Here is a 27416-nt window from a genome sequence, read left to right on the forward strand (position 1 = left end):
ACAGGTGCTGGCAGAAATTGGGCTACTGTTGGCCGAAGAAGAGGGGGGAGATGTGTCCAGAGGCAGGAGGAGAAGAGGAAGGTAAAGAGAGAGGAACGGAGGGTAGGAACTTTGAATGTTGGCAATATGACTGGTAAGGGGAGAGAGTTAGCCGATAGGCTGATATATTGTGAGTGCAAGAGACTAAACGGAAGGGGAGTAAGGCCAGGCAGATTGGAGGTGGATTCAAATTGTTCTATCGTGGTGTGGATGGGAGGAGAAATGGAGTAGGAGTTATTCTGAAGGAACAGCATGCCAAGAGTGTTTTGGAGGTGAAAAGAGTGTCAGACAGAGTAATGATTATGAAGCTGAAAAATGAAGGTGTGATGATGAATGTTGTTAGTGCATACACCCTCCAGTTGGGTGTGGGATGTATGAGAAAGAAGATTTCTGACCCAAGAAAAATGAGGGCAGAGCCAAGAATCAAGTCGTGGAAGTTGAAAAATGGAAAACTGCAAGGTAGAATTCAGGGAGGAGGTAAGACAGGCACTGGGTGGCAGTGAAGAGTTACCAGAGGATAGCAGGGCAACTAGAGCAGAAGTAGTAAGGGTAACAGCAAGAAGGGTGATTATCGTGACATCTGGGCAGAGGAAGGAGGAAAAGGAAACCTGGTGGTGGAATGAGGAAATACAGGAGAGTATACAGAGGAAGAGGATGGCAAAGAAGAAGTGGGAGAGTCAGAGAGATGTAGAAAGTAGACAAGAATACAAGGAGATAAGGCGCAAGGTGAAGAGAGAGGTGGCGAAGGCTAAAGAAAGGGCGTATGATGAGTTGTATGAGAGGTTGGATACGAAGGAGGGAGAAAAAGACCTGTACCAATTGGCTAGACAGAGGGACCGAGCTGGGAAAGATGTGCAGCAGGTTAGGGTGATAAAGGATAAAGATGGAAACATACTCACAAGCGAGGAGAGTGTGTTGAGTAGATGGAAAGAGTACTTTGAGAGGCTGATGAATGAAGAGAACGAGAGAAAGAAGGTTGGATGATGTGGAGATAGTGAATCAGGAAGTACAAAAGATTAGAATGGAGGAAATAAGGACTGCTATAAAGAGTATGAAAAATGGAAAGGCTGTTGGTTCATCCAGATGACATACCTGTGGAAGCATGGAGGTGTTTAGGAGAGATGGCTTTTTAATCAGATTGTTTAATGGAATCTTGGAAAGAGAGAGGATGCCTGAGAAGTGGAGAAGAAGTGTACTGGTGCCGATATATATACTAATAAAAGGCAAAGCCCTCACTGGCTGACTGACTGACTGACTCACTCACTCACTCATCACTAATTCTCCAACTTCTCGTGTAGGTAGAAGGCTGAAATTTGGCAGGCTCATTCCTTACAGCTTCCTTACAAAAGTTGGGCAGGTTTCATTTCGAAATTCTACGCATAATGGTCATAACTAGAAGCTATTTTTCCCCATTTACTGTAATGGAGTTGAGCTCGAAAGCCGTGGGGGGGCGGAGTTTCGTGTGACATCATCACGCCTCTCACGTAATCACGCATTACGTAGAAAACCAGGAAGAGCTACAAAAAGTGATGAAGAAAACATGCATTATATAATTAAGAAGGCAGCGAAACAATTAGAAGCGAGCGAGTGACATATAAAACCATATTCAGCAGCTCACGTGAACTGACGCAGTGCGCAGACAAAAAGCAACGGTTCCAAAGAGTGCTGAACAAAAACCGAATTACACTGCTACGCTCAAGTAGACAAACCACACGCCGTGGCGCAATAGTAGAGCCTTCGGCTCTATCGCCGAGGTTCGATTCCCGGGAGGGGATGGACGAAGTATGTACGCGCACTTCTCGATTAATTTTACCTTCGCATCCCCTTGGTTTGAGACGTACGAAAAATATGAGGTTAACGCAGAAACACAGATTACCAATTGAAGCTTCATGAATAATGGATACTTTATTCGCGATCAATGATTGTTTTGATAAAGCCATACTCAGTGTATTCATTAGATGAATGGTAAAAAAGTAAGAGCGAGGGGAGGATAACATATTGAGGCACACAGGCAAAACCACAATAGCATGCGGGCTCGATGTACTGTAGTGCGCGTCAACTCGATCTGAATTGCGCGATCACATTCGAAAAATATTTCTTTTCAAGTTCTATTTAGTCCATATGTGTCAAACTCAAGGCCCATGAGCCACATCCGCCCGCGTGTAATTATATCCGGCCCGCGAGATCATTTTATATACTGTATTATTGTTATTAATGGCCCAGGGAGATGAAGCGCTGGTAACACAAAGTACAGATCCCATAATGCAGCGCTTCAGCTGCCTTGCCGAACACTTACCGCGTTAATCAAGACTAGCTTATGATGCTGCAAGTTATTGCGAAGCTAGCCCAGACGATGCCAAAGAGAAAAGGTGATTCTCAACATAGAGCCTTTAAAAACCGATGGGAGGCTGAGTATATGTTTACTGACATTGCCGGTAAACCCGTGTGTCTCATTGGTGGGGCTAATGTGGCTGTAATTACAGAATTTAATCTAAGACGACACTATGAGACAAAACATCAGGATAACCTGAAAGACCTGAATGCAATGCACAAGATACAGAAAGCAGAAGAGTTAAAGAACTCTTTTTTTCTGTCCCCCCTGACCATTGAACCTTACTCTTATTCGATGTTAATGTTGATTTATTTTGTTTTATAATTGTGTCTGTCATTTTTCTATTCTTTAATATGTAAAGCACTTTGAGCTACTTTTTTGTATGAAAATGTGCTATATAAATAAATGTTGTTGTTGTTGTAGAAGAATCTGACACTATGTTTTTACCCGTGCAAAATCACAAAGTGATTTCAAGTGAAGCTACTTTTATGGGAGACACAAATGCACCAGTGCAACTTGCCCCACTCTCCCTGTTGCCAAGTAATGTTGAACCAAATCAGCACAACGGTGTTCCCAAATACGCATTTTGCTGATAAACTGAGCACACTGCGCACTGAGTTCGCACTGCGCTTTGGTGACTTTGAAGAACAAAAAAAGAATTTTGAGTTGTTTCGCAACCCATTTGCCGTCGATGTGGAAACTGCACCTGTGCAGATTCAGATGGAGGTGATTGAGCTGCAGCGTAATGGCACACTGAAGGCAAAGTACGATACTGCACGGCCCGCACAGTTTATTCACTCCATTCCCGCAGAAATGCTCCAGCTCCGTCTACATTCGGCTCGAACCTTGTGCATGTTTGGTAGCACATATCTGTGTGAGAAGCTCTTCTCAGTGATAAAGACTAACAAAACAGCACACAGGAGTCGCCTCACTGATGAGCACCTGCAGTCCATCCTGAGAATCTCCACAACACAGAACCTCACACCAAACAAACGAACTTGTTGCCAAAAAAAGATGCCAGGCTTCCAAATCTGATAAAATGACATATGAGCAAAGACAACTGAATGATTTGATTTGTTATTGCTGAAAAGAACACATTTTATTTATATTTCCAGGTTTTGTTATGCACCATGTTCATATCTGAATTTGTATCATTTTGACAGGATATATTTTTATGGAAAAAAAAATCTTTTGGGATATTTAAAATTTAAGTTTATTTTTTATATAAAATTACATAAGAGTAAAGAAATTTGAATGTTTGTTCTTTTAACGTTTACTTTATTTCTAACTTGTATAATTTAGACAGGATATATTTTTATGGAGTGCAAAATATTGTTATTTAAGGTTTGAGTTGATTTATTCCGGAATAATATTCTGTCGACTAAATAAAAATTCCTTCTATTTAAAATTTAAATAGAACTTGAACAGATACGATAGTTCATAATATCCACGCAGACTTGCACGTAAGAGTGGGAGTCATCCGTTTTAACAAACAGTGTATTACACTGATATGAAATAGCCTGCCCATTTAATTATTTAGGAATGGATAAATAAATTAAGATTTTGTACAAATAATGTTTTTCATTTTTCTTCCTTCATGGATTCTGCCAACCCCAGCAACAGTTGCTCGCACCCAAAGACTGTATATATATATATATATGTATATGTGTGTGTGTGTGTGTATATGTATATATGTAGATATGTATGTATATATATGTTTATATATATATATGTGTGTATGTATATATATTTATTTGTCTGTATATATGTGTGTTTATGTATATGTATATATGTATATTTAGATATGTATATATATGTGGATGTATGTGTATATATGTATGTATATATATATATGTATGTATATATGTGTGTGTATGTTATATGTATATATGTATATTGTCACGCACGCGCGCATGGGAGGCAGCTAAAGGGCTCGAGTGAAGGCAGTTCTGAAGCATGCCGGGATGTGGCAGAGTGCATTAACTCTCTTTCTCACTTCCCTGTAGACCAAACCCGGGAGGTTCCACCTGGCTCTCTTGATGTCACTTCTGGGACCGAGCCAATGGAGACAGACCTTACCAGATCTGGCCCCCCGATGTCACATCCGGGCCTAATCCAATGAATGATGAACACGTGCCCAATCCTTATGACCTCACTTCCTGTCTCTTTAAAAGCCTTCCCTTTTCCCTTCTCTGACAGTCTTGTTTTGGACTCTGTTGTATGCACTTCAGTGCTGGTTTTTTTGAGAAAAACGAATTTAGCAGCCAGGATACCATATTACACGGGTGGCTGCCCCAACCCTTTATCTGTCTTTGTCTCGTTTTGTGACAATATATATATATATATGTTTATATGTGTGTGTGTGTGTGTATATATATATATATATATATATATATATATATGACAGAAACACTCATAACAGTGACAAAACAATTACATTGACAATGATGTTATGTTATTTTCAAAATGTTACTTCTTTAACACACTACTTCTCCGCTGCGAAGCGCGGGTATTTTGCTAGTTTAAGAGTAAGAGGGATGTGCAGGACTGTAGTAACTACAAGGGGATAAAATTGATGAGCCACAGCATGAAGTTATGGGCAAGAGTAGTGGAAGCTAGGTTAAGAAGTGAGATGATGATTAGTGCTACGGTGGGCTGATGCCCTGCCCGGGGTTTGTTTCCTGCCTTGCGCACTGTGCTGGCTGGGATTGGCTCCAGCAGACCCCCGTGACCCTGTAGTTATAATTTAGCGAGTTGGATAATGGATGGATGAATGGATGATGATTAGTGAGCAGCAGTATGGTTTCATTCCAGGAACGAGATGCCATATTTGCTCGGAGGGTGTTGATGGAGTAGTACATAGTAGGACAAAAGGAGTTGCATTGTGTCTTTGTGGACCTGGAGAAAACATATGACAGGGTGCCTCGAGATGAGTTGTGGTATTGTATGAGAAAGTCGGGAGTGGCAGAGAAGCATGTAAGAGTTGTACAGGATATGTACGAGGAAAGTGTGACAGCGATGAGGCCAACAGTAGAAGTAATGGATGCATTTCAGGTGGAGGTGGGATTACATCAGGGATCGGCTCAGAGTCATTTCTTATTTGTAAAAGTGATGGACAGGTTGACAGACGAGATTAGACAGGAGTCCTCATGAACTATGATGTTTGCTGATGACATCATGATCTGCAGCGAGAGTAGGGAGCAGGTTGAGGAGACCCTGGAGAGGTGGAGATATGCTCTAGAGAGGAGAGGAATGAAGGTCAGTAGGAACAAGACAGAATACATGTGTGTCAATGACAGCAAGGTCAGTGGAATGGTGAGGATGCTGGGAGTAGAGTTGGTGAAGGTGAATGAGTTTAAATACTTGGGATCAACAGTACAGAGTAATGGGGATTATGGAAGAGAGGTGAAAAAGAGAGTACAGGCAGGATGGAATGGGTGGAGAAGAATGTCAGTAGTAGTTTGTGACAGATGGTATTGGCAAGAGTGAAAGGGAAGGTATACAGGATGGTAGTAAGACCGGCTATGTTATATGGGTTGGAGACGGTGACACTGACCAGAAAGCAAGAGACAGAGCTGGAGGTGGCAGAGTTAAAGATGCTAAAATTTGCACTGGGTGTGACAAGGATGGATAGGATTAGAAATGAATACATTAGAGAGTCAGCTCAAATTGGATGGTTGGGAGACAAAGTCAGAGAGGCGAGATTGTGTTGGTTTGGACATGTGCAGAGGAGAGATGCTGGGTATATTGGGAGAAAGATGCTAAGGATAGAGCTGCTAGGCAAGAGAAAGAGAGGAAGGCCTAAGCGAAGGTTTATGGATGTGATGAGAGAAGACATGCAGGTGATGGGAGTAACAGAACAAGATGTAGAGGACAATAAGATATTGAAACAGATGATCTGCTGTGGCATCTCCTAAAGGGAGTAGCTAAAAGAAGAAGATCTATAGGAAAAATGGGTTTTTACGGATTTAGGCTTTTTGGTCTACTTTGTAAAAGCAATTTGGTATTTTGGGGTATTTTTACCATGTTTTCGATCCATCTGGCATCCCTTCCCCTGCTATCACATTTGTATTATTTTCTTTACCGTTCTAAAATCCCCCTTCCCCCATTGTGTGATGGTATATTCAATCACTCTGAAATATCTCAAAGGGAACTCCCCAACATGGGTTTTGGTATGTACCTAACCTTCTTGCTCTGATACTGTCCCTTCCCGGCTTTCCAGTGTGTCATTTTGTCTACCTCGGCCATTGAGCTATTTTTTCTGGGAGCCAAATTTGCTATTTTAAGCAGTAATTGGGCTATAAAATTTTTAGGAACGTGCCAACACCAGAAGCGTTCCACTTCTAAATCTCTCTACGTTCTGTTGCCAAAAATTATGTTTTGTCAAAGTGAACTGACGATTGATTAATGAAACAATGAAAAGTATGTTTTAGGTCTCACAGAAAAGGTTTACTCTTATAAAGTTTTTCTTTTTCTTTTTATGCATGTTAAAATAAGCCATGTGGTTAAATCTTCAAGGTATGGATTGTTATCGGTTTTAATTAAATACTGAATATAGTGACATATTTGTTAGTGTCACTGAGCTTGGTTTCTTCGTGTCTTTTTATTCATACTTTCTGTGATAAGCAGATATTAGATGTTTTTTCCATCTTTTGACATGGCAGAAAATGAAATCATAATTTAGATCCGCTTGTTTAATGTGATGACAGATCCCCTGCCTTATCATCTGCCTGTTGCCCTGCCTCTTGACACTAATTGGTCATTTGATTACATTTACTTTTGCCACGATGGAATCTTTTTCTTGAATCAAAATGGAATAAGTTTGCTTTGCTTTTAGTCATGACACACAATCTATTGATATAAATTAAAATGTAATGCACTTTTCTATTACATTTTAAACTGACACTAAGTGTTCCTTAGTGAAAAGCAGTTATTTGGTCCATGTGGTTTTAGTTATGATCTGATAAAACCGAGCCAAAATAAAATGCACCACATGAATATGCAATTTAATTTCCAATACTGGCTTACATTTTAGCCTGAAAAATCTTCCATAGTAGTCACTAGCTGACTTAGTGGGCATGGCACTCACATTAAGCTATAAACTCAGTCACGGAGTTAATGCAGATATCATGAGAAAGCCTAAATAATTTCTATTAGACTTGACTGTTAAATTTCTGTAATTAATCTGCCCAATGAAAGAATCAAGAGATGAGCAAGGAACCAAAAGCCAGAAAGCAAGCAGGGGTCAAATACCAGGAGATCAAAACTAATAAAACGAGGCCCCCAAATGGGATATCATACGACAGGACATGACTTCTTGAAAGGGGATGTCATACTTGATGAATGATGTTTTTAGTGTGAAAGTGTCCATGCTTTAGCCTCTTAAGGTTCTTTTGTAATTGCAGACATGTTGATCATAAAAATGTCTAAATAATATTTATGTGTTTACTAACCCTGTTGTACACGCACTTCCTGCACTAATTACCTCTGGAATCCTTAACAAGGACATGCTGCATGCTGCTGAGACCAAACCTCTGAAAGGATTCAACACTAAACCTCTGAATACATTCACAATGGCAGAGAACAGTTTGGCTCAAAGTTCTCCCCACTGCCAGGGCTGAACCTCTGCATACCACCTTAACAGTGGCAGACTGCATGCTGTGTTGCTCATAAAGCAAAAATGAACTGCAGAAAATGTCCTAAATGAAATGACAGAACAAGATGCTTGAATTAAGACTTGGGAGTGCAGCTTGATGATAAATTGGACTGGACTGCCAATACTGATGCTCTGCGTAAGAAAGGACAGAGCCAACTATACTTCCTTAGAAGGCTGGCGTCCTTCAACATTTGCAATAAGATGCTGCAGATGTTCTACCAGACGGTTGTGGCGAGTGCCCTCTTCTACGCGGTGGTGTGCTGGGGAGGCACATAAAAAAGGACGCCTCACGCCTGGACAAACTGGTGAGGAAGGCAGGCTCTATTGTAGGAATAAAGCTGGACAGTTTGACATCTGTGGCAGAGCGACAGGCACTAAGCAAACTCCTGTTAATAATGGAGAATCCACTGCATCTACTGAATAGTGTCATCTCCAGGCAGAAGAGTAGCTTCAGCGACAGACTGCTGTCACCGTCCTGCTCCACTGTCTGTTTTTACATGCATTTTCATTACTCTTTCATTTAATATTGTTTTTTTTTTGTATCAGTATACTGCTGCTGGAGTATGTGAATTTCCCCTTGGGATTAATAAAGTATCTATCTATCTATCTATCTATCTATCTATCTATCTATCTATCTATCTATCTATCTATCTTTCTTTCTTTCTTTCTTTCTTTCTTTCTTAAGGGAGAGGTGCTGTGCTATCAGTGAAGCTGACCCAACTAAATGAGCCCTGCATTACCTTCCTGTTCTTGTGGATGTAAAAACCTAGTGGACTGTCAAAGTTGTCCCAGCGGTTATCACCTCCACACTTCATCCACGTCGGCACCAAGCTTACCTCTGCAACAGCAAACACAAAGCAGGGACCAGCCAGAGATATAAATCAATCCAACGCAGGGCCCACACAGCCACCGTCACTCATACCAATGGGCCTTACAAAAAAGCAGTCATGGGGAGAACATGCAGAATCCACACAAAATGTGACTAGGCTGTCATCTGGAGATGAGATCCAGCTGTGCTGTTTGTCTCAAAGGAGTCTCCAGCAAATTATTAACTCAAAAGCTGCTTTCAATGGTGACAAAGGATATGGAATGTGGGCTACAAGTAATAAAACCAGAGAGGTTTGAAGACATCAAGTCTGTATTGGGGGACTCATTTTGCTTTATAAAGTGGCCTACTGATGGTTTTAAAATAAACGTGGACTGGGTGGTATTGTCTTGACCCGTCAAAGAGCCTGTCATGGATGTGTTCACTGGGATCCTAGTTAGTATTTTTCACATTAGCTAACTGGTGTAAGAAAATAGGAGATATCATTCTTTTTATTTCCTGTGCCTTTAGTGTTGCATATTAAATAAATGGTAAAATACATAAACAAAAAGACTCATCCTGGTGCGGGAAACTTGTGACTAAATTCTCATAACAAGGCGTGTGCTCAGACATTCCTTTTATATGTGTCACATGAAGTTGAAAAAGTGAAATTATGGATTTTATTTAACGCATTCTTGTTCAGGGGTGACATAATGCTTGTTCACCAAGCGTACCAGTAAGGATTTCAATGTGCTCTGTGCATGTGGTGTTACTACTGTGTGCAGCGTGGAAAACATCAGGTGGCCAACTTGTAGAAATTGGCTGTGTTTATCTTTACACACTGATTTATTAACAAAGACCACCCTACAGAAGATGGCACACATCTCCATATGGCTCTCGATGTGCTCATCACTCAGTTTTTATTTGCCCAGAGTCATTGAGTAAATAAATGAAGCATCTATTGTAATAGCAGAGCAGGACATGGTGTAAAATTCCAGAGCCTATCTTCACCCTTTTAGAAGTTCTTGCTTTTTATTGATATCCATCCATTTTCCAACCCATTGAATCTGAACACAGGGGTCTGCTGGAGCCAATCCCAGGGCACAAGGCAGGAACCAATCCCGGGCAGGGCACCAACCCACACACCAAGCACACAGTAGGGACAATTCAGAATTGCCAATCCACCTAACCAGCAGGTCTTTGGGAGGAAACCCACGCAGGGAGGACCCAGGAAGCGAACCCGGGTCTCCTAACTGCGAGGCAGCATCGCTACCACTGCACCACCATGCCGTCCTTTTTATTGATATACAAAATTGAATCACGGAGGATTTAACTTGGTTTTTTGACACTGATCAACAAAAAAAAACTCTTCAATGTCAGAGTGAAAACAGATCTCTGCAAAGTGGCATAAATAATTTACAATATAATTAAGCCAAACTGAGTCCACTGTTGTATAACAATAAAATGTGAGAACACCTAAGGGGGTAAATGCTTAGGCATTGTACTCTAGGACTGAAGACAAAACAAAAACTTGACCACAACTGAGCATCAGTAGCTCAGACCCTGAGCTAGTATTAAAAAAATAATTAAGGTAAAGCATCAATCTGATTTCTTCTTGGCAGATGCTACTCATCTAAAGGAACATACAGTACCGGTGAAATGTTTTTATGGAAATGCAAACAATTTAATGTCTTAATGTTTCATGAAATCAAGGCATAGGACAAATAATCAATGGAAAATAAAAATTTATGGTATGGAATCATTAAGTGTACAAAATGTTATTCAAATTTTTGAGTCATCAAAATGGCCACCTTTTGTTGATATAACAGCCAAACATACACGTGGAATTCTTTCTATAAGGGAAATCAAATGTTGGTCAGAAAGATCTTCCCAGCACTGCTGAAGATGTTCCTATAAATGTATTGCTCTTGTCGGCTGCTTTCCTTTCACGATTCTATTCATTTCATCCAAAACTAACTCAATGGGGTTAAAGTCTGGAGGCTGTGCTGGCCATTCCATGTTTTGAAGTGTGCCTTGTTGTTCTTTTCTTTTAGCGTAGTTCTGACATTGACTGGAGGTGTGTTTTGGGTCATTGTCTTGCTGTAGGATGAACCCCCGACCTACTAGACGCTGACCAGAAGGAATTGTGTGGTGCTGCAAAATGCTGTGGTAACCCCTTGTGATTCAGAATGCCAGTCACTCTGTGCAAGTCGCCAACTCTCTCTCCAGCAAAAGAACCGCAGACCATCACACTTCTTCCTCCATGTTTTGACAGTTGGTGTCACACACTGAGGAACCATCCTTTCACCAACTCGATGGCGTACAAACAAACACCCTGAGTGATGAACTGAAGATTTTAAATTTTGATTCATCGGTCTATAAGACTTTGTCCAGTCTGCAGTAGTCCACAGCCGGTATTTCAAGGCTCTGTTTTGTCCTTTAAGGAATGGCTTTCTTGCTGCCGCACACCCTGTCAAGCCTGCAGCACAAAGTCTCCTTGTCACAGTAGAAACTGAGACTTGCTGTTTTTGATCACTGTTAAGCCGTGCTTGAACCTCTTGAGCTGTCAGGTGCCTATCATGCAAAGCTGGTGACCCTCAGAAACTTAGCTTCTGATTGGGTTGTGACTTTGGCTCTATCAGCGTTTCTTCCATTTTCCAATTGCCTTTGAACTGTATAGGACACCACTGTACTCACTGACACTTTGATTTGTTTTTGGCATTTTCTCTAAATGAAAGGCCCAGACCTCTAATGGTAATAATGCTCTGTCTCATTTCATTTATTTAATTGCAGTTTTCTTGCCATTATAACTGGAATATTGTCCAAGTAGTACCTCAGAGGGTGTAAGTAACACAATCTGTTCCAAGTCTGCTTTAAGACAGACAGAGGGTTTTTAAGTAATCAACAGAAGTCGGGACACCTGTGCAAATTGTTTGCATGACATTGCAAGGCTTAATTTACTTTAATTGCTGCAGAACATCAGTAAGTTGTAACCTATTAGTTGTTCCCTGAAGATGCCCCATTTGTAATATTCTGAGATTTGCTCTTTTTCAGTTTTTGTTAATCTAAACGTTAATTTGAAACCTCTTACAGTTTACTGCTTACCTTTTTACCATTCTATGTCTTTTATTGCATTTCAGCTGATTAAATCTGAAGAAAAAATGGAAAAGCTGAAGTGTTCTAAAACTTGTGACTGGTAGTGTAAATATATTTATATGGTATATTGTGACCTGTAGGGGGCGTCCTGAACACAACTACCACTAAAGCCAATGTCACACCACATGACTTCTATTCGCGGAGTATGTCAGACTGCTGAGTGCACTTGCTGATCTCACTGCTGGACAATTGTGTCAATTTAGACAACTGAAAACCACTGGGATCGTCACATTGCTGCATGCCGCTCTTCCTTCAGTGACACGCTGCGTGATGGAGCTGGTGCTGTATGAAGGGTTAACAGGTAAGGTCAGTCCACCCACAATCTTGACCTTTTTTTTCTTTTCTCCATTCTGTCATGGTACATAAAACATGCAATTTCAAAAGGATGAGTCTCTCTTCTGTCAGTCAGGTGCAAACACCCATGTTCCATATTCCTCACAGCTGCATTCTATGCTTTGTACTTTCAGATGACCACTCATTGGTCGTCAGCTCTCATGCACACAGAGCCCACCCCTTACGACAAGCTACTTGGATTGAGTCACTGGGTATGATGCCTTACGCAACTGCATCCAACACTCTAAGATTACCTAAATGAAGGCTATGACTGAAAATTGCTGAAAATGTGACACAAGATTATGTCCAACAAGACCTTTTTTATTGCACAGAACTAATTTTTTACAAGTTTCTTCTCCACACAGTACCCATCCTTTATCTCCTTTCAATGTAATAACGATCACAATGGCTCCTTCCATTATGTCCTCCACTCCCGACTCTGACTCATTGGCAGAGGTACAGCTGCCTCATTTAGGCCAGAGCAGCGAGTACATCTGGTGCAATAATATTACCTCCACAAAGCACTTCTGGGTCAGGCAGAAACCCATGAGAACAGAGGAGCCCCCCCAGCAGCACCCAAGGACCCCCTACTCACTGGAACTATGACTCCCATGCAGCCCTGTAGCTGTCCAAATGGGAGCACCATGAGAGGGTCCTGGAGGCCTCCATTCGTTATGTTGGCTTCCTGGATGGGTAAGAAAACAACATCCATTACAGAAAGGATGCCAGCCTGACCTTTTCTTCCCTGATAGTATGTCCAATATATGTACATATATACTGCTCAAAAAAATTAAAGGGACACTTTTTAATCCAAGTATAGCATCAAGTCAATTAAACTTCTGGAATATTGATCTGGTCAGTTAAGTCGTAGAGGGGGTTGTTAATCAGTTTCAGCTGCTTTGGTGTTCATGAAATTAACAACAGGTGTACTAGAGGGGCAACAATGAGACGACCCCAAAACAGGAATGGTTTAACAGGTGGGGCCACTGACATTTTTACCTCCTTGTCTTTTCTGACTGTTTCTTTACTCGTTTTGCATTTGGCTATGCTCAGTGTCACTACTGGTAGCATGAGGCGATACCTGGACCCTACAGAGGTTGCACTGGTAGTCGAACTTCTCCAGGATGGTACATCAATATGTACCATTGCCAGAAGATTTGCTGTGTCTCCCAGCACAGTCTCAAGGACATTGAGGAGATTCCATTAGACAGGCAGTTACTCTAGGAGAGCTGGACAGGGCTGTAGAATGTCCTTAACCCATCAGCAGGACCGGTATCTGCTCCTTTGGGCAAGGAGGAACAGGATGAGCAGAGCCCTACAAAATGACCTCCAGCAGGCCACTGATGTGAATGCCTCTGACCAAACAATCAGAAACAGACTTCATGAGGGTGGCCTGAGGGCCTGATGTCCTCTAGTGGCCCTGTGCTTACTGCAGGAACTATGGAGCTCGATTGGCATTTGCCATAGAATACCAGAATTGGCAGGTCCACCAATGGCGCCCTGAACCTTTCACAGATGAGAGCAGGTTCACCCTGAGCACATGTGACAGATGTGAAAGGGTCCGGAGAAGCCATAGAGAATGTTATGCTGCCTGTATCATCGTTCAGCATGACCAGTTTAGTGGTGGGTCAGTGATGGTCTGGGGAGGCATATCCATGGAGGGACACACAGACCTCTACAGGCTAGACAACAACACCCTGACTGCCATTAGGTATTGGGATGAAATACTTGGACCCACTGTCAGATCCTATGCTGGTGCTGTGGGTCCTGGGTTCCTCCTGGTGCATGAAAATACCCGGCCTCATGTGGTGAGAGTATGCAGGCAGTTTCTGGAGCATGAAGGAATTGATACCATTGACTGGCCCCCACGCTCGCCTGACCTAAATCCAACAGAACACTTCTGGGACATTATGTTTCGGTCCATCAGACGGCACCAGGTTGCACCTCAGACTGTCCAGGAGCTCAATGATGCCCTGGTCCAGATCTGCAAGGAGATCCACCATTAGTCGTCTTATGAGGAGCACGTGGGGACAATACAAACTGAGTACGATTTGGAGTTGCTGGAATGAAATTTCAGCAAAATGGACTAGCCTGCCGCATCATTTTTGCACTTTGATTTTCGGGGTGTCTTTGAATTCAGCCCTCTGCAGGTTGATCATTTTCATTTCCATCAAACTATGTGGCATCATTTTGTTCCTAACACATTACCATATCAGTCCATATCAGTAGAGATATCCAGCAGGATTTTTTTTTCCATTGAGATCTGATGTGTTTTCAAAGTGTTCTTTTAATTTTTTTTAAGCAGTTTATATTGTAGATATGTGGATAAAAAACATCAATATTGTTTATGGCCTCAAGGATTGTTATTATTTTTTTTTTGATCTTTTAAAGTACTAAAATATATGCATGTAAATATTGGAAACATAATGTGCCGAATAGGAAAGTGAAGAATGCAAATAGATTCTGTCCCCTTTATTATGTACCAGCTATGCAAATCTCTACTAAGAAACTGCAGCCGTTTGTCAAAAACCTGGATGTGCCGCTTATTTAGGCTGATTAGTCTGTACATTAAAAAGAAAACCAAGGCTCCAGAACTGGTAACTAAAGGAGCTTTTCCTGCAGTCTGAGAAGCCACAGTCAATCTTCTATACTGTGGGGAAGAACAGGAGATAAACCTCCCGGCACACACAACATGTAAAGCCCCTCTGCTCCTCTGCTTCCCAGCACTGCTTCTCTGCTCACTTGAGTACAAAGGGCCTTTTTTCTGCAACTGATCCCAGAGCGTTAATGCAGCTACTTCTTGCAAAACTCTTAATGCATTATACAGCATAATAACAAACGACCCAAACAGGATGGAGACCAACTGCCTACGCAGTGTTGTTTCAGCACTTTAGTAAATATGAATAAAGTTCTGCCCGTATTTCAAGTGAGGACCTGAAATGTGTAATTCTCTCTCTCTCTATGACACTTCATTATTTTTTTCTTACCCTTATGACGATTTCTTATGAAAAATTAATATTTAAAGCCAAGACACAGCTGATATCAGTATCTTAAGGTTGTAGTTATATTTAGAGATTGCTGGCTACGTTTCAAGTGGCACTAATAAAAGCACACCCTTTTGAAGGAACATTACTTATTAGTCCCTCTTATCAATATTGCACAGTAAGAACATTGTACATTTCAAGTCATGCCCCTTTTCTTGTTCTTGCACACAAGAATACTGATTTCTATACATGCTGTTTGGTATATAGTTTAAGAAACTGAACCCTAGCTAAAGATATTCTTAGAATAGTAAAAAAAAAAAATTACCACCACCTAATGGTGGCAACTGGAATTGTCATCACAGCGACTAATCCTTTACAAAAATGCAGTTCAAATTTATTTGACCACCAGATTTGATTTGTCTTGCATAGTTTATAAGGTTTATTATCCGAGAAATATCACTCAGAACTGCTTGTTTTTACAAAGAAAAGGAATTGGTTTCGTTACATATCCCATAAACTATTGGGACCAAAGGTCATTTTTCCTAGTTTTCACTTTTACTTTTGGGCATTAAGGTTTGGATTCACAATTGTTGTTGAGAACATAAAATTGAAATATAAATAGCTATTAGTTACTGTCTATAGAAACAACTAATTGTAATGCGGGCCACATGGAGTATCAAAATTAAAAATACCCCACTTAAGGTGTAAAGATTAAAGGAGGAAGAAGTAGAAGTTGTCATGTTTTAGTAATAGCTTGCCTGGGTACCAGCTGCTTTAATGGCTCTACTGCCAGCGTTTAGTGTTTTTTTTCCCTTTTGAATTGTGTTCTGATTAGTAGGTAGTTGTGTTTACCATTTTAGATTAAAACTTTCTAGAACAAACTTATTAAAATGATATCTGAATTTTAAATAATATATTTAGTTATAATTCAGATAAATAAATAATGAATGAAATTACTGAACATAGATTTAAGGTCCAGACCACACTATGAACAGTCCTTATATACACTGAGACACAATCCTCTATACTGTATCTGTCTGGGAATTAAAAAAACAAAACTGTGTCTCACATGAACTTGAACAAACGGTAAGAACAATGACTATTTGTTTAAAAAAAAAAAACCCTTTTGTCTTTGTTCATTCATTTATGAAATTACACTTTAGGATGCCAGTCAATTTTACAAAAGTCACGTTATTTTTCATGCAATCCTTGTTGGGCTTGTGACTAATGCAAATGCTCAAGGAATGTATCCTTTGGAATTACTGGAAGATTATGTATTAAAGCTTCACTCATCAGGTGCACAGAAAACACAACAAGTAGCAGGAGTTTAGTTTGAATATAAAATTTATTTTCACAAGAAAATATAAAAAATATTTCTGTCTGCACAGCAAACAAATATGATTGGGCATGAACTTCCCATAAATAGTGTAAATAATGTAAACCTTTGAAATAAACTTTTCAAGTTTCATTTCAGAATATTTTAGTTTGCTACAAAAATATATTTCTTTTAAACTGTAGACTAGGAAAGTGAAACACAGTCTCATTAGGATATTCCACAAATCCTTAAGGCAGTGAGTTAATGCCAAGTGATTTTCCATTATATGCAGAATGGAAACGATTTCAAGTAGTCTTTCAAAACAGTATTTTGTAATGGAATACGGTCAATGTCCTTTCCAAAAGTCTCGATTGTCTTTCTTCGACAGAGTTCCTGCAAACTTTGCACCTTTACTTTCCGTAGTGGCCTTACTAGGCTCCTTTTTGGAGAAGCAATGTAATATTCCAACATCTTAAAGAGACAGTCAAACTCTTCCTTGCTGCCAACTAAACTGAAGTGAGAGTTTTTGAAATCAATCCGGATGCTCGTTGGCCCAGATCTAGTTTTCACACTCAAGGTGTAAAAGTAATCTTTTTGTCTGCTGTCCCGAATAAGAAAGGTACCCAGAGGTTCATCTTTCAGTTTTAAGTGGGCTTCCTCAACCGTCATAGGACCCCAATAGAAGCCGCTGTTCTCCAGCATGGAGGTAGTCATTGTAATAATCCTGAAGTCACTCTCGGATCGAAAGGGTCTGAAGTGCGTTTGAGTCAAAGCGCTGGCGATGCTGGGCCGGGATTCTCGATGCCTTTGAGGAATATTGAGTACCTGAGGATGATTTCTTGCTCCGTTGTCAGCTGGTGCATTATCTGCCAGGTTACTATGTGCTACCATCCTACACCAAAGACCAGACTATGTGGTCTTCCATAGCGTCTCTCATTGGGGACAATCCAGGTCAGGATATTTTGCTAAAATGAAAAGAACAAGAACACATTACTGGCTGGGTCAAATTGTAGAACCCATGACTATCACAAAAATTGATTTACACATTTAACATTCATCCATCCATCCATTTATTTTCTATCCCAGGAAACCTAGGGTGCAAGGCAGAATAGAGCACCACTCCATCACAGAGTGAACACACACACACACATATATGTATATATACTACTGTCATATAAAATATCTAAAGTGATGGAATAATAAAATGACTACGCAAAAGAAAACAATTAAGCCTGGAGATTTGCAAGTAGGTATTCTCAAGCTAAAAACGATCCTCAGATTTTATTAATGTCTCTTCTGTTTTCTGTTATGATAAAAAAATTCCCATCAGGAGGAAGTGTGGCTGCCCTCTTTCTCAAGTGCACCTGATGGAGTACTTCAGTCTCTTTTGTCTACCCTGACCTTACCTCAGTAAACAGGTTTTATTGAGCAGTCTGGCAAATGACCCAGACAGAGTCTTAGGCTTTCCCACAGCAAACAATTACTCATATTGAGAAGGTATTAGTAAATGAAATGTGTATGGACCCTTAGTTTTTTTTTAGCATTCTAGAATGTGACTGACATCTAATTAGACCCAACAAACCCAGCTAGTGCTAAACACGGTGAACAAGAAACAAGTGACCAAAAACAGGCATCATCCAGAAAAAGAATACATTTCTCTCATATTCTGCGGCTATTTAATAATGGTTAGTACTGCCAAATAAATTAACTTTCATCTCAAGATCCTTTTTAGGAGTACCAGTTCTGTTTCTTCTGAAATATTGTGCACACCATCCAGGTTTAAATCCTGCTTCGCCACCGACTCTGCCAGGGCTTACGAGTTTAATTGAACAGGTTTGAGAATGGCATGTTACTTTCTCTTGTGAGGCGAGCACATTTCCTCCATAGTTTTAAAATCTATGCCTCATTTGTTTAATCTGTTGACATTCTGTGCCCAATAAATCCACACTGGATTTATGTTTTCTTAGATTATAGTCTGGAAAATCTTATCGCATTTTATCATATTGCTTAATAATGATTGACAATTTTTTTTCTCATTAGCCAATTCTACTTAAACAGGATTTGTTTTATGTCAAGGTGGCACTGAAACACACCCACTGTTGCTTAACCAGTTGCTACCATTGTATTATTCTGAACTAACAAAGATACCTGTTCACTTGTGTTAGACTGACACTCAAGTTGTTTTGCATTTTTTAAAATTATTTTTATATCATATCAGCTCAGGTTTAACTGTCTCCATTTCTCTGTTAACAGAAAACAACTGCTGAGATGACCTCATTACAAAGATTTCATTTGCTGCTGCTTTTTGGTTGTTTACTGCTGTTTGGTTAACTAAAGCTGTCTTAACTCTCATTCATACTTTTTGCCACAGCAGTGTAAACCTAAGTGGCTGATTGAGCCAGGCTGGCATGAAGGCCGGCATCTCTGTTCATTCATTGCCTGAACTCTCTTTTGACAAGACGATGGCATACTGGAGCCCAGCTTGATGTTCAGCTAAACGCAATCACCGATGATTTGTGTAACTGTGTGTGCATTAGCCTGGAATCGTCCTGGGGAACACAGTGTGTTATAACTTTATAATACAACAAAAGAATCTTCCTTTACTTGATCTTTTTAAATATTAGAAATATACAATATGTTTGTTTTGCACACATGAAATAGTTTGTTTCTCCTGCATTTGCATTTTCTTTTTTTGTATTTTACAGTTGCCACAGGTAGAAACAGCACAGACTGACCTGCTCTCAACATGATTAGTGTTTCGTTTTTTGCAAAACTTGTATTAACAAAGATACGTAGACATTTACTAAAATCTACCGTAAAAATAAGAACTCAAACACTTGAGGGTATGTGTGAGTTCATTAACGGAATGCAGAAGTAAGATTTCTAATTAAACAAAAAGCTCAACTTGTAGGCACCAGCTGGCCATGTTATCAAAGCACTGGTTGACACAACATCTGCAGCCTCTGTAGGACCAAGTTTAAGACACCCTACACTAGCCAGCCCCCCTTCAACTGTCAAATAAGATTTTACACCACTTGTGCAGCAATTAGCCCAAACGAAAATGTGTGCAGGAAAACACATGAATTATGGTCGGTATGTTTTAAAAATCCATGAAAAAACCTGAGGTCGTTTCACATGAGTGGCCTCCCGTGTGAGGTACTGCATCCTAAATATAATCCAAAAGTAAGGACTCTTGAATTCCAAATGAAGACGGCCTCTATAGTTCCAACCCGTCAAGCAGCAGGACTCGCACCGCGGATGGATTTTTTTTGTCTCCCACAGAACTGCGCAGTTCAGATTCAGTATCTTTGCCGGAAAAATATTCCCAACAAACCCATTTTAGCTTCCTCTTTAAGTTTTTGGTTAGTTTTTGTCATCTTCCTTCACTTGTTGTACTATCATCTTTTTGAAAAGAAAAACAACTGCTGTGGTAAAAAAGAGAGTCCTTACCGTAGTTACTAGTGAGGTTAAATGCTCCAGTGAGAGCGTTTCTGTGGATAAAAATGCAGCAGGTGACGGTGGAGCGGGGTTCGCCAGCCCAACGCCGCCAGAACTGCTGTCGGACCCGGGCCGGTGCTGAGCCGCGTGGGCGTGTGAAGGGCTCTGTCGCGTCGGGTATCGGGAGTGCGCACTCAGCCCGTCCGTCTGCCTCATTTCATTGATCGCGAGTAATCAGGCGCGCTGCCTTTTCTTTTCTACATACAAAGCCACGCCCCCAACGCTCACCGCCCCTCCAGAGTCTGAATTCCAGGAAAGCATCTGCTTATTGAACACACTGTTCTCATAAACAGAGTGCTGTGTTTCGCTTTCGCTTCGAGTCGCACTTCTTAGAAACCGATAGTTTCCGCGTCTACTACTGGAGAAAGGCTAGGTCTGCAGCTTCATTTCAGCGGAATAAAGAAGGAGGAAAATTCGGACTAACTTGAGACATTGAACGGACGCTAGAAAAACGCCCATCGCTTCGGAGAGGTCGGCGGGACAGGACCAGTTCGCGGCTGGGAAAACGAGCAAGGAAGGGGCTCGGATTCGTAAATAAATAAAAATAAATAAAGACAAATCCTTCGTTGCGTGCAGGCGCGGAAGAAGCGCGACATGAAGCCGGGTCAACAGCCCATACATCATTCATCATTCTGGACACGTCGATTACTCTACTTTGTATGAATTCTGGTGTCAGCAGCGTTCAGATTATTATGTATTATTTATACCACAGTGATGTGGAGTTTATTTCAGTTTTCTTTGTTTTATGGTCATACTGATTATATAATCCTTATTGTTTAATGTCATTGTTAACACTTGGAGACACAGTATTGAAACCGGGATTCGAATTCCAGCCCAGTTAGTGTGTGCAGGGCTTCCATCTCAAAGCCCCAATCTGTGTTTGGTTAACTGGTGACTCTAAATGGTCCTAATGTACGCCCGCACCGATCTTGTGCTCTGGCCAGGGCGTTACAGTGTTTTCACAACGTCACCCAATTTGAACTTGAATTGAAATAAGCAAGTTTAGAAAATACAAACAAATATTCATATTAATCATGATTCTCATTCACTTTCTTGATCTTTTAGTAACATTAACATGCCATTATTCTTTTCATACTTATGATTCAACTAACTCTTAATTCTATCTGTATTTGAGTTGGAAAGGATGGTTGGTTGACTCAGTAATCTAGTTTAGTCATTACTGATGACAAAATCTTTTGTAATATTCAGTTCTGTTTCTTAATAACCTGCTTCATATAGTGCTGGGTTTTATAACCTTTTCCAGCTGAAACTGTCAGCAATCCTGAGAAAAAAGAGAGAGGCCATCATATGGCTTCTACAACACAACAGCACTCATATCAGGCTGGTACAGAAGGGCCAATCAAACAAACTACACTGCGGACAGTGTAGTCCACAATGTAAAATTCCACCTAATGTCCCCCAGGCTGGGCAAAGTTAGTTGAAAGGTGGAAAAATATCATGATGTTATAATCATACCACTCAATAACCTGTAATTCAGTCATGCATTAGAGTAACTGAGAAACAGGGCTATTATTAGAAGCATTTGGGCAGCGGCAGAGCTTTTGACACCAGTCTGTTGCTGGGCATGCTTCATTTGTGCCTACACTGGACCTACTTGTGCACATTTTAGGAGTGTGAAAACTGGAGTACTAGAGAAAAAAACACGTGAACATAAGCAGAGCATGCAAAGTCCATGCTGTCAGTCAAACTGGAGCCCTAGTGCTGTGTGGTACTAAATGTCATATTGAGGGATGCTTAAGTATGTGTAGTGTCTTACAGAGCATCATCACAAGGTGCTTTATAAAACAGGGAACTCATTTCAAAACAAAACAGGATGTGTTATGATACTGTATATTCTAAACAGTACATTTTATTGCATGTTCTGTTGGCTGCATTGGTAGCTTTGATTAATCAGTTTGCTGCTTTTGTGTGAGTAATGTGCTGTTGGGATCAAAATGCTAAGTGATAAATTGGATGGCTGCTCGTTAGTACAGTTTGTCACTTTCAGCTTGTCCTCTGTTCTTCTAGTGCACCACATCTAGATTAAAAGAGCTGGAAAACCACCTTCAGTTGGTTTTGACTATAAAAGGGTTGCAATTTAAAATGACATATGATTGTACAGTATTTTTAACTTTAATCGTATAGGACAGTTTTAAAGGTCATATACTTGTACTTCTGTTTTGTAATTATTGTGTGTGTTTGAGGGGGTGGTTGTTTGTTTACAATATTCCTTGATCTTCTATAAAAAAGTAAACTACCCTCTTGGGACAAGTAAATATCTATTGTGGTGGATGGCCAGCTTCAAGTTCCGGTCCTCACCCCCAGGCCGCCAGGAGGAGCTCTCCCGACAGCGTGGACAGGCCCCGAATTCCAGTAGGGCCTTATGGACTTTGTAGTCTTTACGTACGGCCCTGCTGGATACCGTGGGAGCCACTGGGAGTCGCCGTAGGAGGGCCTGTGGACTCGTATGTGCCCTATACCCTGGAAGTGCATCACAATCCCAGGACAGGAAGAGACGGTGTGCTTCCGGCGTGAAGATATGGATTGTTTACCCTGACCCGGAAGGAATAAGGACTTGTGGACTGTTGGGCAGGAACACCTCTGGGTCAGGGGATATAAAAGGACCCAGAGAAAATACAGATGCTGAGCTGAGCTGGGAGGTAGAGGGGCGAAGTGTCTGGGCAAGGAGGAGTGATAATTGGGATTGTATTTAATAGTTTATTTGAGATATAATGGTGTGTAGTAGAGGGTGCTTGGTGCACGTAAAAGACAATAAAAGAAGACTAATTATATCTTCACTTAGAGTCCAGTGTGATACCTGAGGGTTCAAGAGGTGGATCAGAGCCTCACTGTCACACTATCTATCTATCTATCTATCTATCTATCTATCTATCTATCTATCTATCTATCTATCTATCTATCTATCTATCTATCTGTCATTATGTGGTATTTTAGTTACTATATTCAAACAAAAGACAATATTTATTGTTAAATTGAAATGTATGCTTTTTTACTTTGTGATTATGTATTTTATGAATGGCACAATATAAAATAAAGATGGATGAAGTACTATCAGTAGTAGATTGTTCTATCTACTTATCTATTCCCTGGGTTCACTTGATCCAGTTGTCTTTTATCAGTTTTGTACTTCTGCCTTTTTCTTGTTAAGGTTGAAGTTCAGATGATATTAAAAGCTAGATTTTACTGTTTCATATGAATCCTGCTAAACTTTATGTTGACAGATCTGCCCCATAATTTTCATTGTTCTGTTCTTTAAAGACTGGGGAGGACGTATGGATTGTTGTAATGGGATCCTTGCAGCTTTGCCTCCCACTGGCATTTTGTGGAGTAGTGATGAAGCCCATGTCCACCTTTCTGGCACAGTGAACAAACAAAATTTTCACTAACGGGTTGCTGAAAACCCTTGAGAACTCCATGCACGACCTCTTCACAGCCCAAAAGTGACAGTTTGGTGTGCTGTGTCGTCTATAGGCGTCACTGGGCCTTACTTTTTTGAAGAGGGTGGAGTCACAGTTACTATGAATTCCAATCGATACTGCAAAATGTTGGAGAATTTTCTGCGCCCGAAAATTGAAGAGTATGGGGAAGAACACAACCCAGAGGATGTCTGGTTCCAACAGGATGGAGCTACGGCCCATACAGCACGTCGCCCGTGCAAAATTTTGCAGGAGATGTTCCCAGGTCGAGTGATCTCCTTATGTGAGGCAGTTCCGTGGCCACCGAGCTCGCCTGATTTAAGTCCCTGTGACTTTTTTTCTGTGGGGGTACCTCAAGGCCGAGGTTTTCAAACTTCTTCCTTGGTCCTTGGACCAACTAAAGGAGGCTATTCAAGAAGAAATTGAAGGAATTTCGCCCGACATGCTAGTGAGAGTGATGGAAAACTTCCAAGAACGGCTCCAAATGTGTATCAGCCGTCAAGGCCACCATTTGTACGATATAATTCTTAAAACTTAAAGTAAAAAAACTTTTTTATATCTACATTTGGGAAATAAAACGTTTTTGGTGATACCTCATAGCATTTTTTTTCAAACCCCCTTTGAAATGTGGGAGTTATTTATTTCTCCTGCACCCTGTATTTAAAAAAAAAATTAAATTGACCCAGTATGAGTAAATAGTAGCAGTATTATCACATGTGTAGAATACCGTGAAATTCTTACTTGCATATCTGACTGTTTAAAATGTACACATCACCACAATGAAAAAGAATCCATGTATTTACAGCACTTCATCGTAATTATCAGAAATGAGTTTATATGATGTGTTCCTTGCTCCTTTTTCCAAGTTTGAGAGTCCTCTAGGATGGATGGACTGTCTAGGACTGGTTCCCACCTTGCACCCTGTGTTACTGGACTGAACCCCAGCACCATACAACACAGGACTGGGTGAGTGAGTTTAACAATGGGGGTGGGGGGTTCTTCTTTTTGTTTCTTTGGGCTTGATCATTTATTGTTAGATTATCCTTCAGTTTCACCCTTTTGTAATTGTGCATTTTTCGGTGCAGTGCCTAATGATGTAGTTTGCACTATTGAGTAGTTTTCATTTTAATGTGTTTATGGCATTCTTTAGGTTTGATTTTTGGAGTTATCATTATATATTGTTGGTAGGATGTGTAAGTAGGAATTTCACAGAACTCTGTAAATGTGACAGGACTGCTGCTACCACTAGTGCTGGTAGTAATAATTGGACTTTTTGGCAAATTAAAATGTACTGTAACCCCTGAATAGTAGAAAGAGCTACACAGGTGGTTCTGCCAGAATTCTGTTTACCTCCATGACTCCATGCCTGCTCTTGAACTTTACAATATGCCAGTACTACAGTATTACAGTACAGTATTACAATATCCATTCTGTGTGTTGTCTGGGTGGAATTTGCACTGTCGAAGATGACTGGGGGGGCGACCCAGCCGGGATACCTTGGAGGACCAGAGGAGGGCTTACACCTCCCTCAGACCACGTGAGGGCGACCACCCTGGTGCCTTTGGCGGCCACAGGTACAGAGCCTTAAAGCTCAACTCTGTAGGGGCCCGTGGTCACTGCCAGGGGGTGCCCGGATGCCTTGGGAGCCCTGGACCTCGGCACTTCTGCCACACCCGGAGGTGCTGGAGGGAAGACGAGCAGAGTGCTTCTGGGGATTCAGGCGGCACTTCCGCCACACTGGGGCGTGTCGGTGGGAGATGGCTGGAACACACCTGGAGCACATCCGTGTGTTTATAAAAAGGGGCCACCTCCTCGGGTGGAAGACAGACAAGGTGTGGGAGGAGGCAAAGAGGAGGCCTGAAGAGAGAAGCAAGGCAAGAGTGTGAGGCCTGGACTTTGCCTCCTCCCAGACCTCGTATGTCTTCCACCCGACTCAAGTCATCACATGAAGGCGGAAGTGCCAGTGGCATCCCCAGAAGCACTCTGGGTGTTCCTGCTCATCTTCCCGCCGGCACTTCTGGGTGTGGTGGAAGTGCCGAGGTCCAGGACTCCCAAGGCATCCGGGCGCCCCCTGGTGGTGACCACAGGCCCCTACAGGGTTGAGCTTCAAGGCTCTGTACCCGTGGACACCAAAGGCACCAGGGTGGCCGAAGGCCACAATGTCTGAGGGAGGCATAAGCCCTCCTCCGGTCCTCCAAGGCGTCCCAGCTGGGTCGCCTCCCCAGTCATCTACGACAGCACGTTCTTCTTATGTCTACATGGGTTTTCGTGTAGGAGCTCTGGTTTTCTCCCACATCCCCAGAAATATGCAGGTTGAGTTAATCGTCAGCTCTTAATTCACCTTCTCTGCGTAGGTGAGCCCTGTGATGGACAGACATCCTGATCAGGGCTGTTTCCTGCCTTGTACCCGACACTGTCAGGATAGAATATGGCACACCACAACCCAGAATTAGAGTAAGTTTGTTTGAGAATGCTGATTTACGCTGTACTATGTGGTTTACAACGTGAGGGGTTAAACTGAGAGCTTTGCATCCTGTCCTCATTTACACACGCAAGTGTACTCTTTAATACATAGCAGCCAACTATGGTTTGGTTGATTATGACTTTTCTGCTCCCAGTTATCAGGAAGAAGTGACTTCATCTTCCCCTCTGGCACATGCCAATCTGCCGTATTCTGTACTTTTCTTGCAACGTTGGCTGACAATTTTTGTACTGTAAATTTCCCTTTTCTGCTACTTCCTTCACACAGCTACGGATCAGACAAACACATCATCGTCTTCTGATTTGTGCTTGACACTTGTTGCCTTGCACAGTAAAACTGAATTCTGATTCCATTTTGACTCCACAGTATGCAGATGTGATGATTTCACTGAATTAGAGGTTTGTCATTGTCATTTCCTAGTGGTTTTTATTTTTCCATCTTTCAAGGGTACAGTGTCTGAAATGAATAAGCAGTCATGCTTGATGCCGGGGGATGTTCTAACTTCTGGTCAGTGTGTATACCCTTTCTGTAAAACAAAAAAAAAAAAAAAGTTTCCAAGCAACTACCACGAACAACACCCTCGGCTTTACTATTAAATTTAGATTGGTGCTTAACAATGATGCAATGATAAAATCAGCAGAACTCTCAGGCAGTTAACGTTCGTTTCCAGACTTTAATCTGAGCACCAGATTAATTACCTATATAAATTGCAGAACCTGCTGGTTATGCTTCATTTTAACAATTCTCTTTTGCTTTCTCTTTGTGCACATTTTACAGAGGCACACTTACTGTATTTCAAAAATTATTTGTTTTCAGAGGCCTATTTTACCATCAAAAGTAATGTTGCTTCTTGAAATTGGTTTCTAATCCCCCTTATTCACATACGTTTTTATGTGGTTTCAACTTGCTGCAGATTTCTGGGAAGGAACTTTTGAAACGAAAATATGAAGATTATGTTTAGTCCGATTCACTGTAAGGTCTGATAATTGCAGATTAGATGAAATTCACCCTAACACAATCAATGTTCTCTTTTTTGTTTGCAGAAGTAATTTGAGCAACTAAATGATGAAAAAAGAGTTTTTCTAATACTGTATATTGAAGTTTTGTCACACTCTGCTACTATATAAATAAATATATACCTGGACTAACTCACTCCATTTTCTGCTTCATCCATTACAGGAGTGCAAGGAGCTGGAGCCAATCACAGCAACACTCCTGGAATGAGATGTCAGTCCATCACAGGGCATTTAAAGTCGCCGTTTTACTTAGCCTACATGTCATAGGGATGTGGGAAGATAGTGGCGCAGACTCAAGGAGAACTTGTAAAGACAGACAGTGTCCAGACCTCAGGCAGGAGTTCTACTTTGATCTGAATCCGT

The 27416-nt window shown here is 41.1% G+C and overlaps 1 protein-coding gene across 3 annotated transcripts in view; it reads right to left on the reverse strand.

Moving 5' to 3' along the window:
- Positions 1-16631: 16631 nt before the first annotated feature.
- Positions 16632-27416, reverse strand: part of socs1a (suppressor of cytokine signaling 1a) — a 43812-nt gene continuing 33027 nt past the window's right edge. The window contains exons 1-2 of one of the 3 annotated variants that reach the window (XM_039774994.1): positions 20071-20721; positions 16632-17585 (exon numbers count right to left, since the gene is read on the reverse strand). In XM_039774994.1, coding sequence (XP_039630928.1) covers positions 16903-17511 — 609 coding nt within the window. In that variant the 5' untranslated portion in view covers positions 17512-17585; positions 20071-20721 and the 3' untranslated portion in view covers positions 16632-16902. Of the gene's footprint in view, positions 17586-20070; positions 20722-25798; positions 26564-27416 lie in introns of those variants that run through there. The other 2 variants (XM_039774995.1, XR_005636187.1) reach the window with 2 other exon arrangements.

This window comes from Polypterus senegalus, chromosome 13 (genome assembly GCF_016835505.1).
Source record: "Polypterus senegalus isolate Bchr_013 chromosome 13, ASM1683550v1, whole genome shotgun sequence".
Classification (NCBI taxonomy): Eukaryota; Metazoa; Chordata; class Cladistia; order Polypteriformes; family Polypteridae; genus Polypterus; species Polypterus senegalus.